At 40.3% G+C, this 17,704-nt stretch overlaps 2 protein-coding genes across 2 annotated transcripts; both read left to right on the plus strand.

Moving 5' to 3' along the window:
• The first annotated feature begins 726 nt into the window (after window positions 1–726).
• LOC148721262 (uncharacterized) lies at window positions 727–3,656 on the plus strand. The gene is made up of 5 exons (XM_088736113.1): window positions 727–748; window positions 1,835–2,097; window positions 2,421–2,541; window positions 3,052–3,174; window positions 3,472–3,656. The coding sequence occupies exons 1-5, from the start codon at window positions 727–729 to the stop codon at window positions 3,654–3,656; spliced, it is 714 nt and encodes a 237-aa protein (XP_088592239.1).
• Window positions 3,657–3,681: 25 nt separating this feature from the next.
• LOC148721263 (venom prothrombin activator oscutarin-C non-catalytic subunit-like) lies at window positions 3,682–16,058 on the plus strand. Its single transcript, XM_088735878.1, has 9 exons — window positions 3,682–3,799; window positions 6,834–7,130; window positions 8,268–8,552; window positions 10,203–10,516; window positions 11,587–11,728; window positions 12,195–12,523; window positions 12,787–12,928; window positions 13,696–14,217; window positions 15,026–16,058. Exons 3-9 carry the CDS (start codon window positions 8,423–8,425, stop codon window positions 15,349–15,351), a joined length of 1,905 nt encoding a protein of 634 aa, XP_088592004.1. The 5' UTR covers window positions 3,682–3,799; window positions 6,834–7,130; window positions 8,268–8,422; the 3' UTR covers window positions 15,352–16,058.
• The last annotated feature ends 1,646 nt before the right edge of the window (window positions 16,059–17,704 follow it).

The following is a 17,704-nucleotide window of genomic DNA, read 5'->3' on the forward strand; positions in this document are numbered from 1 at the left end:
TCTAGATCAAATTGACCATGGAAAGGCAGCATTGATAGCGCACAGTTACAACAGATCCACTTTCAGGGAAAGTTTGCCTTCACATGGTTAAAACTTGTTACACCAGCACAACGAAGATGAATTAAATCAAAGCATTTTTCACATTCCAGGCGTTTATGATTTCTCTGTACAGTTTTCTCGCAAACTGGACACTTTGGCATCGACGATGAGTTTGGTTTTGGTTTCGTGGATGTTAATGTAGGTCCCGGTTGTGGATGGAAGTCGCCACAGGCCATTAACAGCTGGCAAGTCGCCGTACTATTAGAGTAATCCGGAATCCTGGACTTTCCATACTTTGTCTTTGTGTTATCAATGTAGCGCGACGAACTATGACGACAGTGGATCGACAACAAGAACGACAACTGCTCGCGAGGGAATTTGATTTGACTTCCAAGGCAGCTTAGCGTGAGGCATGCATGCGGATATTCCACGATGGACTATTTATCCGAATGCGAGACAATAGCCCGCGACCGAGAAGGCATTTAAAAAAATGCAAAAGCAGACGGTTGTGTGGCTTCGGCTTCCACACTGATCGGTCTGGTCTTTGGCGAAAGACCACCTGAAACAACGTAGAATCTTGTTTTCTCCAATCAATTTTGTGGCTCAGTTACCATTAGGCACAATAGCAAGATACTAATGCCTGAATAAAAGGCCATGAGCAACCATAGATGATAAAATTCGCGTAAAATGTCGGAGCTCCAACAAGCATGTCTGACCTAATTAAATAATTAAGTGATGCACTCTACATACCAACACGAGTAGTTTATAGACTTCGGCGTGGATAAGTCGATCGATCACAATCGCTGATCGCATCAAAAAGAAGTTAAAATTTGCTATGATCATTCAGAAACCACCTCCCGATTAGCTCAATTGGTTAGAGCGCTGGACTGTTGTGCGGGAGGTCGAGGTCGATGGTTCGAGCCCAGCCCGGACCAACACTCAAGGTCTTAAAATAACTGAGGAGAATGCGCTACCTTTCAATAATATCAAGAAATGGATGGACATTCTGGTCTTCTCGGATAACGACGAATAAACCGTAGATCCCGTCTCCTGCATCTATTAATTGGTTAATTTGGTTAGGAAGGGGACGTTAAAGAACCCACTCACGAAATTACTTTGATGTGGTCTGGCCTGTTTACTGCGAATTGGGGGGGAGGGGGCATCTTCAAATAAGTTTCCTTCGATTGTTTGTAAACTGCTGATGCAGTGCAGCCAAAGTCCCCCGAAAAGTGTTGTGATGTGCATTTGATCATATCCACATGTTAATTTGCGCAATATAAATATGAAATTATTGTATTAAATATTAAATTATTGTAATTTAAATAAAAATAACTCGACTGGTGTTTAACGTAAGGCCAAAAGCCAAACAAAAGCCAAACCAAAGCGAGAGTCATACAGCACTAACACTGCTGTACAGTCCCAATTTAAGTAGAAGTGCTGCACTAGTATCGCAGAGGTTTTTTTCTAGGTAATTGCCGCAATTTGAAGTTTACCAGTTTTCCTAACCTTGACTACCGACTCGAGAATCACACGGTTCGAGGTCCCAATTTAAGTAGAAGCGCTGCACTAATATCGAAGAGGTCAGTGGTTCGAATCCCGTACAGGCCTGAATTTTTTTTTTTTTTTTTTTTCAGGTCTGATTTTCACTATTGCTTAAATAGTACTTTACTGCGAAGGATCGTGCACATATACGTTTCATAACCGCAGTTCATATATATGTATTTCATATGTTTGTTGTTTAAGTAGAAGTGCTTGTCACATTGCAGCTTTCTAACTTAACACAATTTTTCTCTAGGTAATTGCCGCAATTTGAAGTTTACCAGTTTTCCTAAACTTGACTACCGACTCGAGAATCACACGGTTCGAACTGTTGACGTGGTTGACGAGGATATCTGCATGCTACAATGCTACCTGGAACCTAACTGCGTCAGTTATAACTTTCATAAGATAAAACAATTGCAAGCGCCTGAAAAACACAAGTGTGAACTGAATAATGCAACCATTGAACACGATCGAGACCTAGTGAAAAACAAAAGTTATGTTTACCGCGGAGCTGAGGTGAGGATTAATTCTAAGAGCTAGAAGTAATACTCTCGTCCTTGTCCAGGAAAGCTTTGTATTTAGTTGTATTTGTATTTGTATTTATATATTACTCCACTCCACGAAGTAATACGTTAAGTTACATAATGACAAGGTAATAACCACTAGGCAATTCTAATTCTGTACCACGGGAAAGCTTTGATACGAGACCAAAGGATTCATCCACCTCTCCTTTACTTTAAAATTCCCTGCTTGCGACGGGAATAAATGAACAGACGCGAGGAACCTGTCATGCCTGCCGAAATACCATTTTAAGTTTCTCTCTTCCTTTTCTCCTTAAGAATGCTTGCGCGAAAAATCCCTGCAAGAATAACGCAACATGCCAAGCTGGGTTTACAGACAGAGATTATCAGTGTTTGTGTGTTGATGGATCTGGATTTGAAGGCCATGATTGTGATGAGGGTAAGGAATCTCATACTTTTATTAGGGCAGAAACATTGAATATAAGGGACGAGTCCCACACTCTCCTCCCCCAAGTTGAAATTCGTTTCGGTGATTGGGCAGACTTATTTGAAAGGGATGAGTGTCAAACAATCGCTAGAACCTCAACAGTTTTAATAGTCACAGAATATCATAGCTGAGAGCTTTTGTCTTTTGAGGTTTACGGTGAAAATGATCACGGATAGCATAAGCTATCTGATTAAGAAAAGGGCGACTGGATGCGGGTTCATGACCTAATTCCCACATGCTCTCGATACATTTTTTCCTTGTGTCTCCTGTCAATATCTAGGCCACTTGTAGTTTCTCAGTTTCTTTTTATTGAAGTAACTTTCAATGAAACTGGGTACGAATTGTTACGCCAAAATTCAGACATGACCCCATTATTAAGAAAAGATATAACGTAATGAAAAGCTTTTTAAATCTTCTAAATGTAGCCAACTATGTATGATGTTCATCACTTTCTTCTTCCAGATATAGACGAGTGTTTGACTGGTAAACATGGCTGTGGAGGTAATGCGACATGCAATGACATAATCGGATCGTACAGGTGCAGATGTAACGAAGGATACTATCGAAATAATATAAACTGTACTGGTAAGTATTCTAAGCATGAAAGCCAAAACACTTCAGCCAGCACAATTAAAAAAAACCTTGGTGTACAAGTGATAGTCATTTTGTTGTCTCAGACACACATGAGTGTTTGAATGGAACAAACGGATGTGATATAAATACTGAGTGTGACAATACTCAGGGATCTTACAACTGCACGTGTAAAAATGGATTTCAAGGAAATGGAACTAACTGCACAGGTAAAATGTCATCTCATTTTCTCTCCATCAGAAGAAGAAATAACACAAGTGAATTTGTATGCTCTTGCTTCTCTTGTTCTAGACATAGATGAGTGTGCTGACAAAACGCATGACTGTGATGTGAATGCTGAGTGTAACAATACACTGGGATCTTACAACTGCACGTGTAAAGATGGATTTCAAGGAAATGGAACTAACTGCACTGGTAACATGTCATCTCATTTTCTCTCCATTAAAAGCAGAAATAACACAACTGAATTTCTATGATCTTGCTTCTCTTGTTCTAGACATAGATGAGTGTGCTGACAGAACGCACGACTGCGATGTGAATGCTGAGTGTAGCAATACTCTGGGATCTTACAACTGCACGTGTAAAGATGGATTTCAAGGAAATGGAAGTAACTGCACAGGTAACATGTCATCTTATTTTCTCTCCATTATTGAACGAGGATAGAGAACTGGGCACCGCAATCGGGAACCGTTCAAAGAACCTGTCCAGGGATTCTAGAATCCCGTGAATTCCTTCCAAATTCACCCCTTTGACTTGGAAAACAGGAAGAACCTTCTGATCTGGTTGTATGGTAACAGTTTCTACCAGTGACACCCTGTGCACCTCCCAAAGAGATTCGCCACTCAGTTTGATCTGGGCGTTTCCAGCGAGAAGGGTTCCCCTACTAAAGTCAACAACGCACCCATTGGTTTGTAAAAAGTCCATCCCAAGTAGGGCATTCTGCTTCAGATTGTCGCAAACATAAAACAGCTGCTTAGCTCTTATCCCCTCGAGAGTGGTGTCTAGCTCTACAGTTCCCAGGATACTGAGTTGTGAGCCCTCAGCACCCACAATCTTGGATGTGACCTTCCCCAGGGTGTCACTTAAGCTGATATGTTTGAACACTTCCTTATTCAAAATGCAGATCGGGCTACCACAATCCACCACTGCACTCACAAGGACCCCTTTGATCTTGCAGTCGAGCAAGAACACATTAGGTTAGATGGAGCTAATGCATATCACTGGTACTTGTTCTCCGGGCGGAGAACGACTCACGGTTACGATCTGTCCCCCGCCCTGCGGAAGTTTCCCTGTGGGCAGTTTCTCTGGAAATGATACATAGACCCACATGACCAACATCCCCTACCCCTGCCATTGGGTTGTCTGAGTCGAGGAGGAGCGTAGTTTCCTCTCACACTCCTTGAAGGGATTGCATTAACCACCGCTTCAGTTGCTGCTTTTGCTGTAGCTGATGCAATCATGGTTGAAAGCTCGGGGGCCCAGCCTGGTAGGGGTAAGTTTAGCACCTCACGAACTTCTCCCCCATTGGTTGACACATCGTTCACAACTCTCTCTCTCTCTCATTCTAATAGCTCTGAGTTCCAACGCTTCAAGCTTCAGAGCTTCTGAAAGGGCTTTATCTAATGTCGAGGGCTTAGAGTGAATCATATCTTTTGAAAGTGAGGCCCCAAGTGCATCAGTGAAATGATCAATACAAGCTTGCTCTAAACTAGCTGGGCTCAAGGTCGGTAAGCCTCTCCACAAAGGCGTTTAATATTAATGCTCAAATCCAACAAGGTTTCTCCTACCTTTCTTGGTCGAGCCTTGAGCGTAGCTTTGGCGGCTTCGAGGGCCTGACGCATTCCGATTTTTTCGCGTAGGGCATTGATCATGCGCTGGTAGGAGTTCATGTCGTCCAACGGCAGTTGGGACATGACCACGCGTGCTTTCTGCTTCATGCACAAAACCAGTTGATTTGCTTTTTCTTCTTCACTCCAATCGTTCATCCTCGTACAGACTTCAAACTGATCCAAAAACGCCTGGAAGTCTGTGTCGTTTCCACTACCCGAAAATTTTTCGGGCTTCACTACAGTCGATTTCGCCGACTGTCTCTTAAAAAGCAAGTGCTTGCTTTCCATCTCCGACACCTTCTCCAACGCTTTGTTCGCCGATTCCCTCGCTTCTTCCCTCTCACTGATTAGTGTGGACTCCCTTTCCTTGAGTTCGCCGAGCTGATGGACGACTCGTTTGTGTTCTTTCTCCAACGCTTCAAGGCTCACCTGTGTTTGTCGAAACTCCTCGTTTGTCGATCGCAAAGTTGCGTTTGCCAGCTTCAACTGCTCGGTTAACCGCTCGAGAACATCCTCCAGCATTTCCCTCGAAGCCATTTCGTCCGGGATCCCACCGCTGCCACCAGTGTAACGTTTAATAAACCTCCTTTGATACAATTAGCGGAGGCGACACTATAACAACACAAGATGGCCGACTTGATTTTCCCGCTCTGCTTCCCCCAAGCCCTGGGGCGAGACTAGCCTCGTTTCCTAGCAAAGTTACATAACGAATACATTAAAACTCGAGAGTATTATTTAAGAAAATAAAGTAAAAAATTGGAGATAGGACTATTTAGAGAAAATTTAATGAAATTAACTTGGGTGACGCTTTTAATCGCACTCTCGCCTCGAGAGACGGAGGAGAATCAGAGCTAAATGTACTTCAAGAATTTGAGCGAGTCAAATTTCTAAAAGCCACTAAATTTAACATTCCAGATCAGAAAGGCATGTGATACATTCCTTTTTCAACAAATGCATGTTTGGAAGTCGTTCTAAATACTATGGAAAACGCTCGTCAAATTCTCAGTTCCCTTTGGTTTTCTTCAGGCTCTCGCAGCTCTTTTTATTACTTCATTCATCTTCTCTCTTACCAGGTGTGAAATTTCTCCATCTCATATCTTTAATTTCTAAGACTATAAGATATCTATGCAGTGACGACTTTGAGTGTTTAAATCAGATTCAAAGATAGCCGGGATAATCACAATTCCGATTTCACTACAGAACGAGATTGTAATTAACCCTTTGCACCTGAAGATGAATATGTATCTTTTCCATACTATTCTCTATATATTTCCAATGACACAGACAAGGAGAATTTGTTTGACAATCAAAGGATTCTTAAGTTGATGATCACTTCCTTAATTCTCATAAATTGTTTGATTTAGCGACGATCTACATATCTACATTAAAATATGTCGGTAAAGTCGTTAGACATCACACCAACGTTAAAAATACAAGAAGTATAAAATAGCAAGAATAGAAATAATATTTACCAGTTTAAAGTTTCTCGTTAAAATACTTGGAAATCTTAGTTTTAAAAGTCTCTAAAGAGATGCTTTCAGCAATATCTTTCGGAAGTTTGTTCCATGTCCTGAGGGTGCGTGGAAAGAAGGAATAAAAATATACATTCTTGTGGCTTTTATATTAAAAAATTTGTAATCGTGACCAGAACGATACTACTCTAAGGAGAAATTAAATGCTAGTCATTCTTAGGGGCTGAAGGGTTTGATGATTAAAAAAATACCTGAGGGAATGAGCCCACATATGGCAGAAAAAAATCATAGACCGAGAATAGTGACCGTATCATCCAAGTTTTGACGAAAACCTTGCAACTTTATTTAAAAGCGTCACCTCGCTACGAGTCAATTGGATGCTTTAAAGACAATACAACCAGTCCTGCCATAGAAACGTTGGAAGGAAAATGTGATATCTTGGATGGTAACTACTCGACCAGGAATAATTCCATCGACAAATGTTTTCGTGCTGCCGAGAAGCGAGGATTTCATATCTTTGCAGTTCAGGATGGTCGACGATGCCAAGCCAGTGCTTTGGCCATAAGGACGTTCCAAAAGCATGGATATGATAAATGCCCGTCTGGTGGTAAAGGAGGGAAACAAGTCAATCATGTCTATTACATTAAGGGTAAGATTTTATGGCCAGTTATCCATGCTAATCTACCCGGTAGTATAGCATTGATACCTTCGACGAAATGCCCCGCAAGACTGGAATTATAAATCATGCCTCATGATTTGGATTAAATCACCATCAACAGCTCCGCAGATATTTCCGTATAACCTCATACTCTAATAAGGAATTCATTGTTCACGCAAATATTTCTCTTTTAAAAGAACTCTGTGCATATAGTGACTGGCTTATTTCAATCAAATTTGCTTGAATTTACATGCGGATTTTCCACCCTTTTTCTACTGTGGCTCCGCGATGTCTATTTCCTTTTTTGATGGTAAATCGGAGACTTCTGCTTGAGTGATGGTGAAACACAATGTTTTGCTATGTTGAAAATAATACGCAGTATGACAATTTTGTGGACCAACGATTTTTCTGTGTTTTCTGAGAACAACCTTTTGCGGTTCTAGGCGATCACAACTTCTGTTGAGAACAACTTTTGGCATACTTTATTCATTGCACATGTAGACCTTTTCCTGAATCCTACAAAATCTTTGCGAGCGGAGTTTTATGTAACCCAAAGGAACTGACACAACAAAAAAAATCCGTCAAAAACCTAGACTTTCTCAAAGTTGTTCGCTTGGTTTTATGTTCTGGTGTGGTAGGACCCGCGCTTTCGCTCGCCTCGGCTCGCTCGCGCTTCGCGCTCAAAAGCGCGACTTGTGAGCAAGTCTATCAAAAACCCTACTCCTCTAGGCTTGTTACCAACTGGCGCTTTGTTTTTGCATTGAAAAGTAGTGTTATTTTTCTTTTTTTTACCCGCAGAATTCTTCTCTGCGGGAACTTTCTTCTGCAAAACAAGAAAGATTGCTTACCCGAAAATGTCTAAATGAACTTTTAGTTTTTTGAAATGAAACCAGCATTTAACTCTGGAGATGTTAAGAGACGACTTCAGCCGAAATTCTTTTGGCTGTGAAAGGTTCATGCGTCTCCCCCTTGTATTTGCTGATCGATTACTAAAAATTTGCCAATCTAAAATATCGCTTGGAAGTTTTTCCCTTCTGCCGATGTCGATACCCACACTTGACATGTTTGGTATGTAGACTAATTATAGCTATGACATTAAACGGTTCTGCCTGCTGTTTACTCTTTCAGGACATAAAAGTATTGGATGCTACGAATTGGATGATAAGTATCGTTTGCTTCGTGTACTGTGGGGGAATGATTCCATCTTTAATAGAAGTCACTCTCCGCAGCTTGAGAGCTTCATTTCAAAATGCGCAGTGGCAGCAATTAGGGAAGGTTACAGGATGTTTGCAGTTGACGATGATGACACCTGTAAAGCAACTGCTACTGCGCCGCGGAAAACCAAAACATTTAAGCCATCTAATAAGTGTGGTTCGAGTGGGAAGGACGCTTTTCAGGTTTATACCATCAGAGGTAACTATGTAGAACGAGAATCTAGTAGTCCACTTCAACATTTGAGGATGGGCATTTAATGGTTTATATATTAAAATGACAATCGTTAAAAACTGGATTAGCAGTCTGTTATGGATATCTGTTATAGAGCAGCTTTTTCTCTCAGGGCTCAGCATCGCCGGTAACGACCACAAACTGGTATATTGCAAAATATTGATATATTCTTGAAGATAATACACCTCTCCTGATAAAGTCTTGATACGCATGCCCAGGATCAAGATCTCCATAATGAGCTGACTATATAATCAGTATCAGCAAGAATTACCTTCTATAATTCCCTAAAGTAAAGTTTTTACGTGAGATGTAATTGGAAATTTCTTGAAAGATCTTAACCGTCACGAATGATCAAGCATTTTCCTAGTTAGGTTCGTTGACTGTGTTAGAAATGTTCTGATCTACGAGCAAGTAGCCACGTTTTAGCAACACATTTCAATTGATAGCTGTTGTTTATCGCGAGCGAACGACATTATAACATTGCTCTAAAAGTTAGCTCCCTTAAGGTTCGTATCGACTCAATTCGAAACAGAGGTAATTCATGTCAAAACTCCACCCCATGTGATCTAAGTATGAACGTCAACAATCAATAGGCCATTTGCGAATTACCTTTGGCCTCTTTCTCAAAACGAGGCCTGGTGCTCAACCATTCTTGTGAAAATAAGTTTAATTTGCACATAAATGAAACTTATCATCATATGAAAGGATGAGCACCAAAAATCGCTTCGCAAAAGAGGCTTAAGGTAATTCAGAAATGGGCCATCCCCTGCTTGGCAGAAGAAAGATAATTAAAACGAGGTTTTCCTATATTGTGAGGTTTTCAGAGTTTTACATGAGAAAATGCTTAATAAGACGAGAGAAGAGCTCTGATGCTCTTGATCTCTTAAATGGTAGATTATACACCAGCTCTTCACAATAATATTCCCTCACAGACACGTTAACAGTATTAAGGAGATCTTTTCTGACCAATAAAATACACCTGGGCTCAGTTGTATGAAGGGCGCGCGGATAACGCTATCTAACGGATAAATCGCTATCCAGCGGATAAGCGATAACAAAACATACTGCGCAATTTACAGGATAGGGATTTATCCACTGGATAGTGTTATCTAACCTTCGAACAACTGGCGCCCGATAGAGGCAGAAGCCAAAACTTTACTCAGATTACGTAAATTGGAAAATATCTACTAATGGCATGTACATACATACATACATACATACATACATACATAGGTTAATTGACCACTCCCCATTGGGGCTTTTCAGGGCCAACACCCACCCATCCCACCCAGGGGAGCTCATCCACCACACAGTAATCTCGTGCGTGGGAAATTAACGTCTCCTACCCCTGCAGGAGACGTGGCTTACGGTTTGTTCGTCCTTATCCGAGAAGACTAGAATATATATCCATTTCTTGATTATAGAAAGGTAGCAAATTCTCCTCACTTATTTTAAGACCATGAGTATTGGTCCGGCCGGGGCTCGAACCCTCAACCTTCCGCACAACATAATCCGGCGCTCTAACCAATTGAGCTAACCGGGAGCAGCATGATAAGTAGTTGCAACACTTTGATATTTTAACTCGGTAGTTTAAAGTTTCCTTTTGTTTTGAAATAGATTTGGGTTGTCAAGAAACACTTGGTATGGAAAGTGGTGCAATCAAACAAAGGCAGATAAGTGTCTCATCCTGGATACGGAAGACCCTAAAAAACACAAGATTACATGACACTAAGAAGACTTGGATAGCTGATTGGACTGATTCAAATCAGTGGCTCCAGCTCGATCTCACAGCTCAACACACTAAAGTAACACGAGTAGCAACACAAGGATCCCATCAGAACAGTTACTGGGTGGAGAAGTACAAGCTACAATACAGCATCTATGGAGTGAGATTTCAGTACTACAGGGAACAAGGACAAACCCCAGTTAAGGTAAAACAGATCCGAGGCAGAAGAATATTTTGAAACGTGACGGCTGCTTATTGTACGCCGCAAATTCAAAATTATAACTTAACTTAACTTGAACTTTCCAATGTGTTCTTTGAGTAGTTGGTTAGGACAAGCATTACTTTTTGTTGGGATAAGCACCTTGCAGTCAGAGCTTCATTGCTCGATTTGTTACGATGTATTAAACGTTCGTATAGCTTCATACTTTTTACCACTTTCTTTGCCCAGGTATAACTCTCATCTGAATAAAGGCTGATAGTTTCGAAAGAAACTGTTTGGGGCTGCGTCGGTGGGAGTAACGAAGTAATTTGGATATATCATCAACAAAGTTGAAATGGTAAATTGGCCACCGTAACGATTACAAAAGCTGACGTTTCGAGCGTTAGCCCTTCGTCGGAGCGAATAGAGGGATTGTGGGTTGTGTGTGCTTTTAAAGGCAGAAAATGGAGCAACGTTATTGGTGGGAACATGGGAACGAGAAAAACAAGAATAAATTAGTGGAATGAAAAGCGTTCGTTGATCCCTGTGGGATTTAGACTGCCGGTTTGGAAGATCATCTTTCAAACCGGCAGTCTAAATCCCACAGGGATCAACGAACGCTTTTCATTCCACTAATTTATTCTTGTTTTTCTCGTTGCCATGTTCCCACCAATAACGTAGCTCCATTTGCTGCCTTTAAAAGCACACACAACCCACAATCCCTCAATTTGCTCCGACGAAGGGCTAACGCTCGAAACGTCAGCTTTTGTAATCGTTACGGTGGCCAATTTGCCATTTCAACTTTGTTGATATATCCAAACTATTTCATAACTCTCATCTATCTAGTTTTTGATTAATCTCAGATTCATATTTGTAGAAAAAGTTCGTCTTAATTTTACCTTAGCGTGGTATGGATGAATTTCACGAGTCAAATCGAATCGGTTTACTCGTGAAATCATTGCAGTATGTTATTTTATAGATAGTAGTTAACAAGTTCTCATGTATACAACGCAAGCACGTAACGTACATTTTAAAACAAAACGAGCAGCTTTTATTTGATATTTATCTTGATGTAGAAGTTTAGTGGGAACACAGACAAGAACAGTGTTGTTAATCACGACCTAAACCCACCAATCACAGCAAGGTACATACGTTTCCTACCACTGAAGTGGAACCATAACATATCAATGAGAGTGGAACTGTATGGATGTGTGAAAGGTAAGGAAGACGGCTGTCTTCCAATGCTGATACGCATTGTATCAAGCCGGTTAATTGCGTAAACTGGGCAATCGATTCTGTTTTGTATTGTGTCGAATAAAAGATCCCGTTGTCAAGAAAAACTAGGTGAAGAAAATTGAAAGTTAAAAGTTGAATCAGCCGTACCAAAAACATAAAAAACGTAAGTGGTTAACAAAGACGATGACTATCGGGTGCGTCCCAGAAATTGCTTCTAAATTTCCCTCGAACGAAACTATATGCAGTTTTGCTCTAATAAGCTTGAGACAGTAAAGGACTCCGCGCCACAGTTGATCTGATCATAGGAGTTCTTTAAGGTTTTTCATTTCGTTGAAAGTTTCTGGAATTATGTTAAAGACAGTTTTAGCTTAATATAAACCACACTTAATTAATTATTGGGTTATCCTATAGCTGCTTTGTAAATCGTCTATAAACCTTTCCAAAACAGAATGTGGAAGATTTCTCGGTATGCAAAGCGGTGAAATCTCTGATGGACAGTTAAGCGCCTCCTCAGAGAGAGATTCTAATCATTCTGCCGCCCAGGGTAGACTTTACTTCGTGCATCCTAACAAAGCGGAATCTTGGGCAGCTGCAAGCAATGATAGGGATCAATGGCTCCAAGCTGATCTGGTTGTTCTGCACACAAAAGTGATACGTGTGGCAACACAAAGTAGTAATGGACACCAGAGGGAGTGGGTTACGAAGTACAATCTGCAGTACGGCAACAATACAGGAAGGTTCTACAGTTATACAGTCCCAGGACAAAACATTACGAAGGTAGAATTGATTTATCGTGTATCGCGTGATTTCCTTTTAATATAAGCAGGAAAATAATTTTTTTTGATCTTCATTATCAGAGTCTTTGCAATATGCACCGCAAATGATATAAAACATCGAGGCCCCCGAGGGGAACGCCTAGAAGAATAGTACATGAATAAGTGAGAGGTCTGTTTTTACATCGTAATACCTGATATTCATTATATAGCCTTTATTAAAGATTTAATTGAAAGGCTGTTATGTTTTGTGTTGTTGATTGAAAGGTTTTTCATGGAAACACAGATCAGAATACCGTAGTCTATCACGACCTTAACCCACCAATCACTGCGCGTTACATTCGTTTTAAACCAGTAGAGTGGCAGAACTGGATATCAATGGGAGTTGAACTGTATGGCTGTGTACAAGGTAAGGCCTGCACGACAATATCGCTCGAGTGGTAGCTCTTGAAAAGATCAATTTATACTAGATGATCTTTCATTTCCAGTTCAAACACAAGCGTTCGGGTATTATTCGCTGTGTCATCTCAATGGCGCGAGTTTTGTGGACCAATAACAGGGCGAAGTAAGGCAACGCCAATGAAATCCCGGATAACACTTCCAGTCATTTGAAAATTGCTCTGCAGGGCATTACTCAATTGACTTATCAGCTTTGGTCATAAGGAATTCCTTTATTCTTCACTCTCTTCCTTTCACCGTCACCTGTGATCGCCGAACAACAATCTTGAATAAATTGACGAGAGAAACGACTCAATTTATGGGAATGGGAAAGAATCTTCGTCCTCTCCTGGGATTTTTAGATCTCCCAACAACAAAATTCAGTGACAGCTCAGTTCTACAGTTTATGAAAGTAACATGTCTGTTCAAAAACACAATTTTGTTTCAGATATCTTATTGTCGAATGTAATCCTCAAATGCAGTGAAGTCAGTCAATACCCGACTATCAAAGGTTTCTACTTTCTAAAAATACAATGGTGAGCAAGCTTTAGAAAATAGCACAGTACGACAAAATTCGAACACTCCAAGTGACTGACGTTTCCGTTCCAGTGTGATCCAATAATTTACGTTACTATAAGAACATTTCCATTGCAAAGGCAACTCTGAAGTGACGAAGAAAATTTGAAAAATTTCTAACTAACATCTTAATTTTCATTTTATCTCATGTCTATTATATAGAATTTACAGCTGTGTTTACAAACCTGGGTAAGAGTGGATCTCAGGGTCCAGACTCAATCGGTAGTAACTACACAGGTCAGGATCATAAGGGACAAGTTACGGTGTCCAACGGTATTCAACAATGGACTGTGCCACGCACTGGGGAATACAGAATGGAAGCAGTGGGAGCCTCAGGGGGATACGGTGAGGACAGTGACATCAACAACGGAGGAAGAGGGGCAAGGATGATTGGAAACTTTAATTTGACTAAAGATGAGATTATCTTTGTACTTGTTGGTCAAAAAGGGAGAAGAGGGAATATCAACCCAAAAACTGCCGGAGGTGGTGGAGGTACATTTGTGGTGAGAGGAAGCAACACGCCTTTGATCATAGCTGGAGGTGGAGGGGGGATTAGAAAAATGTCAGAACAACATCCAGGATGTGATGCGTCCATTAATACAACAGGGAATGCAGGATACAACTTGCCACTGGGGACAGGAGGAAGCAGTGGAAGTGGAGGAAATACCATTGGTAAAAAATCAGGTAAGCGGAGAAAGAAGAAAAATCCATTAGTATGTTTAATTCATTGGGACAGTAAGACGACAATAAAATTAATCAGATCTCTATTGGAATTATTAAACCTAAATTTTGATTTTTTTTTCTTTTCTAGTTAACAACATCTGTAGTGGCACCTCTATAAATATCTAAAGTTCAACTGAGTTTCGTTCGTTCATTCTCTAAAAATCCTACTCAACTTATTTACTGCTCACCACCGATCCATCAATATGCACTATCATCGCGTTATTTCAATTCCTCGTGTATGAGATAGTAATAGAACAACTGGCGAGACCTTCATATTAGCTAATAGCGATTTTGGATTAAATAGAACAACTTTTTAAAATGAAGCTCGTAGCACTCAACTAGCTAAAACTGTGGCTCCCAAAATATTTTTTCTCACGTCGGCTAAAAAAATTTCCAATTTTTGACAACTTCGCCTTTTCCTGTTCGTAAGTCCGGCCAAGCCTTTATGGTCATTGGCCCACGTAATAGTTGCTAACCATGGCTTATAAAAACAGGCGTTTAGTGTTAACTTGTAAAACTCCCTGAGGAAGTCTACGACAGTTAGACGAAACGCGTCGGCGAATAAAGAAGTTTTACAACTACTGTTCTCAGAGTGTTGCCCACTAGTTTAGTTTTAAAAAATTGTGCAATGCAAAATTTTAACACTGACTATTCCTCATAAGCTTTTTCATGGGTACAATATTCAATGATTTTGTGTAATTATTTTTTAGTTTATAATGAAAATGTTGTTTTTTATAAGAGAGCTACTTATCATGTTTTGGTTTTGTAGGTGGAGGTGGTGGTGGCTTCTATAATAAGGGACAAGATAATTCTTGGAGCGTAAGTGGTCAAGGAGGTCAAGAAGGTCAAGGATATCTTCAAGGGGGAGTAGGAGGACATGGCCAGGGTGGGTTCGGAGGTGGCGGTGGTTTACGCGGAGGCAACAAGGGAGCTGGCGGCGGTGGAGGTTACTCTGGGGGAAATGGCGGAGGAGCTGATGAAAAATTTTCCTGTGGGGGAGGGGGGGGATCTTTTAACAATGGAACAAATCAGCAAAATGAATGTTGTTATAATAGCGATGGACATGGTAGAGTGATTATCACATTTATCCATTGAAGTGTACAAGGCAGTACTTTCCTTAATGGTTAGTGATTATCATGTTTTGAGGCTGTTTTTTGTAACTTTACCTTGAAGAGTTGATAAATCTTTGGGTCATTATTCAGTTTTTTTTCGGGTTCTAAGGTGTAGGCTACGCAAAGCAACCTTTAGAACTAAAGTCATCATTCTGTGGTTTGAAGTTCAGAGTTGAAATTTGCAAACAAAATTTTCAAGAGTAGAATATTTTTTAATGTCGTATAACTTAACTAGGAATTAATCTCCTCCAAAGAGGCTGCAAGGTTTGGGTGTTTGTTGTTCATGTCTGAAGGTCAGTGGACAAAAATATGTGGTAATGTCAATAATAATTAAACTTTCAACAGCTTTTTTTGTTTTGTTTTAACTCCCAACTATTTAGCGAGGTTTAGACTGTAAGATGTATTAATAATTTTGTAGCCATACACAAAACTTTTTAGGTGACGGTGCAGTTTGGGAGATCATTACAAGAACCAAGTACACCTAAGTGCATTGCGGTACCTTTAAACTCCAGGGATGACAAACCAAAGCCAAACACTAGCACTCATTACATATGGTGTAGCTATTTCATTAAAATTACCACATGATTTCAATAAGTGTTTCATCCTTAAATTTCCTGGAGACTCAAATGGAGGAAAGGATAAAACTGATTCAATGCTTCAAAGCTTTCAATAACACCTAAGCAGGGAGAGATCCGAAGAATCGAAGAAGAGGTGGGGGGAGGGGAGGGGGAAGGGGAGGGGGAAGGAGAGAGCGGGACTTCAATCTATGCAAAAAGAAAATTCTCACAAAAGGGGATGGGGGTGCATTCTCCCTTTCGTGTCATGAGGCTCGGAAAGTTGTATGGTTTTAATGATAAGTTATTTGTGGAAAAATGTTTTTCAATTGAGTGTGAAGCTTTACCATCAGTTTGCAATCAATTTGTTTTTCTCAAAATCAAAACAGAATTTCATTTACTATAGAACCAACGTGATCCAGTATCTCTTGTTTCTTTCCACTCTCTTGGGCTGACTGAGTTTTCACCTGCATTAGGGAGATTGTCTTTTTGTTGCGATTAGCTTCATTTGCAGATTATCTACGGAGAGACTATTTTACCGATGTATAGTGTCATTTGGTGGCGATCATCGGAGTCCGCCGTTTGTGAGTAGGTTCCTGGGTTACCAGTTAATTGAAAAGCATTCAGCTTCACCTCTAGCGGTATCCTGCAAAATGAAAAACTGGCTTAGGGTTAAAACCAACTTGTAGATGTGGCCGGGATGTAAACAGGGGGAAGGCGAGGAGTTAACAAATAAAAACATGATATAGATAAGAATGAAATATTCAAAACGAAATTCAATCCTCTTTACAGTTGTCAGAATGAATTATTTCAATGCTGGGTCACCGGCATTTCTCGAAGGTCCCGGTAAACTTACGAGTTTCTTTACGAGCCCGTATGGCTGTTCTATTTTCATTCGAGGCAGGGGTTTCAAATGGTTTGAGTATTATACAATAAAACTGGCAGCTAAAGAAGCGAAATGGACTGGTGAGGATATCAGAGAAGTTGTTTCTCTATTCTTTAATTTCCGATTTTAAAATATGCCATCGAGCCCGTTAGTTACTGGGTCTTTCGCGAAACGGGCCCCTGGTTCCTTCTCCCACAACTCAAGGTGCAAGAGCGGTTATTTGTGCCAAGGTGATGGCGCGTTCAAGTTTACGCAAAACTTTATTTATTTCTTAAATTTTCATTCTTTGTAATCAGTGGAGGAGAACACTGTAATTTTCATGTAGTTGAGAACATTTGTGCATAGTAACAAGTAGAAATTCTTAAAACCTTTCTTTGCCAGCGAATGCATTAATGGTTAAAAAAAAGTTGTTTGTATGAGTTAGAGAAAAATACAATCAGTTCCCCTGAATTCCACATTCATTTTAGGAATGTCAATAAATTTATTTCTGGTTGTCAGTATTGGCTTTTTGTTGTCAGTTTGTCTTTCTCTGTGAAACCACATTAATCGAGAGCAAAGTTTATTTGGGAAGAACATGGAAATATATATCACCGGAAATGTGAGAATCTTGACATTTATTTGTCGATCTCACCATCACAGTTTATCTTTGTTGATTTTTTCATCCCTCAATCCCTTCTCCTAACCTACCCTCTCAACCTTCTCAACATTGTACTGTTTGGTTAAAAGTATTATTATGGCCACGCCTAAGACTCGTGTATGACTCAGTTGGTCATTGAATGGCCATGAAAGTAGGTCAGCGGATTGTAAACCGGGTGGTACACGTGTAGTACACGTTCTCAAATCACTCCCTTGTCGTGTTGACAAAATGGTGTTGAATATAATCAGCCGTCCAGCAT

This window comes from Stylophora pistillata, chromosome 10, assembly GCF_964205215.1.
Source record: "Stylophora pistillata chromosome 10, jaStyPist1.2, whole genome shotgun sequence".
Taxonomy (NCBI): domain Eukaryota; kingdom Metazoa; phylum Cnidaria; class Anthozoa; order Scleractinia; family Pocilloporidae; genus Stylophora; species Stylophora pistillata.

Excerpts from the sequence above, each read along its gene's own strand:
- LOC148721262 (XM_088736113.1), top strand. The coding sequence starts at position 727 with ATGTCGGAGCTCCAACAAGCAT. Across the intron at positions 2,542-3,051 it reads AGGCCATGATTGTGATGAGG|ATATAGACGAGTGTTTGACT; the intron begins GTAAGGAATCTC and ends TTCTTCTTCCAG. Across the intron at positions 3,175-3,471 it reads AAATAATATAAACTGTACTG|ACATAGATGAGTGTGCTGAC; the intron begins GTAAGTATTCTA and ends CTCTTGTTCTAG.
- LOC148721263 (XM_088735878.1), top strand. The coding sequence starts at position 8,423 with ATGTTTGCAGTTGACGATGATGACACCTGTAAAGCAACTGCTACTGCG. Across the intron at positions 11,729-12,194 it reads ACTGTATGGATGTGTGAAAG|AATGTGGAAGATTTCTCGGT; the intron begins GTAAGGAAGACG and ends TTTCCAAAACAG. Across the intron at positions 12,524-12,786 it reads CAGGACAAAACATTACGAAG|GTTTTTCATGGAAACACAGA; the intron begins GTAGAATTGATT and ends GTTGATTGAAAG.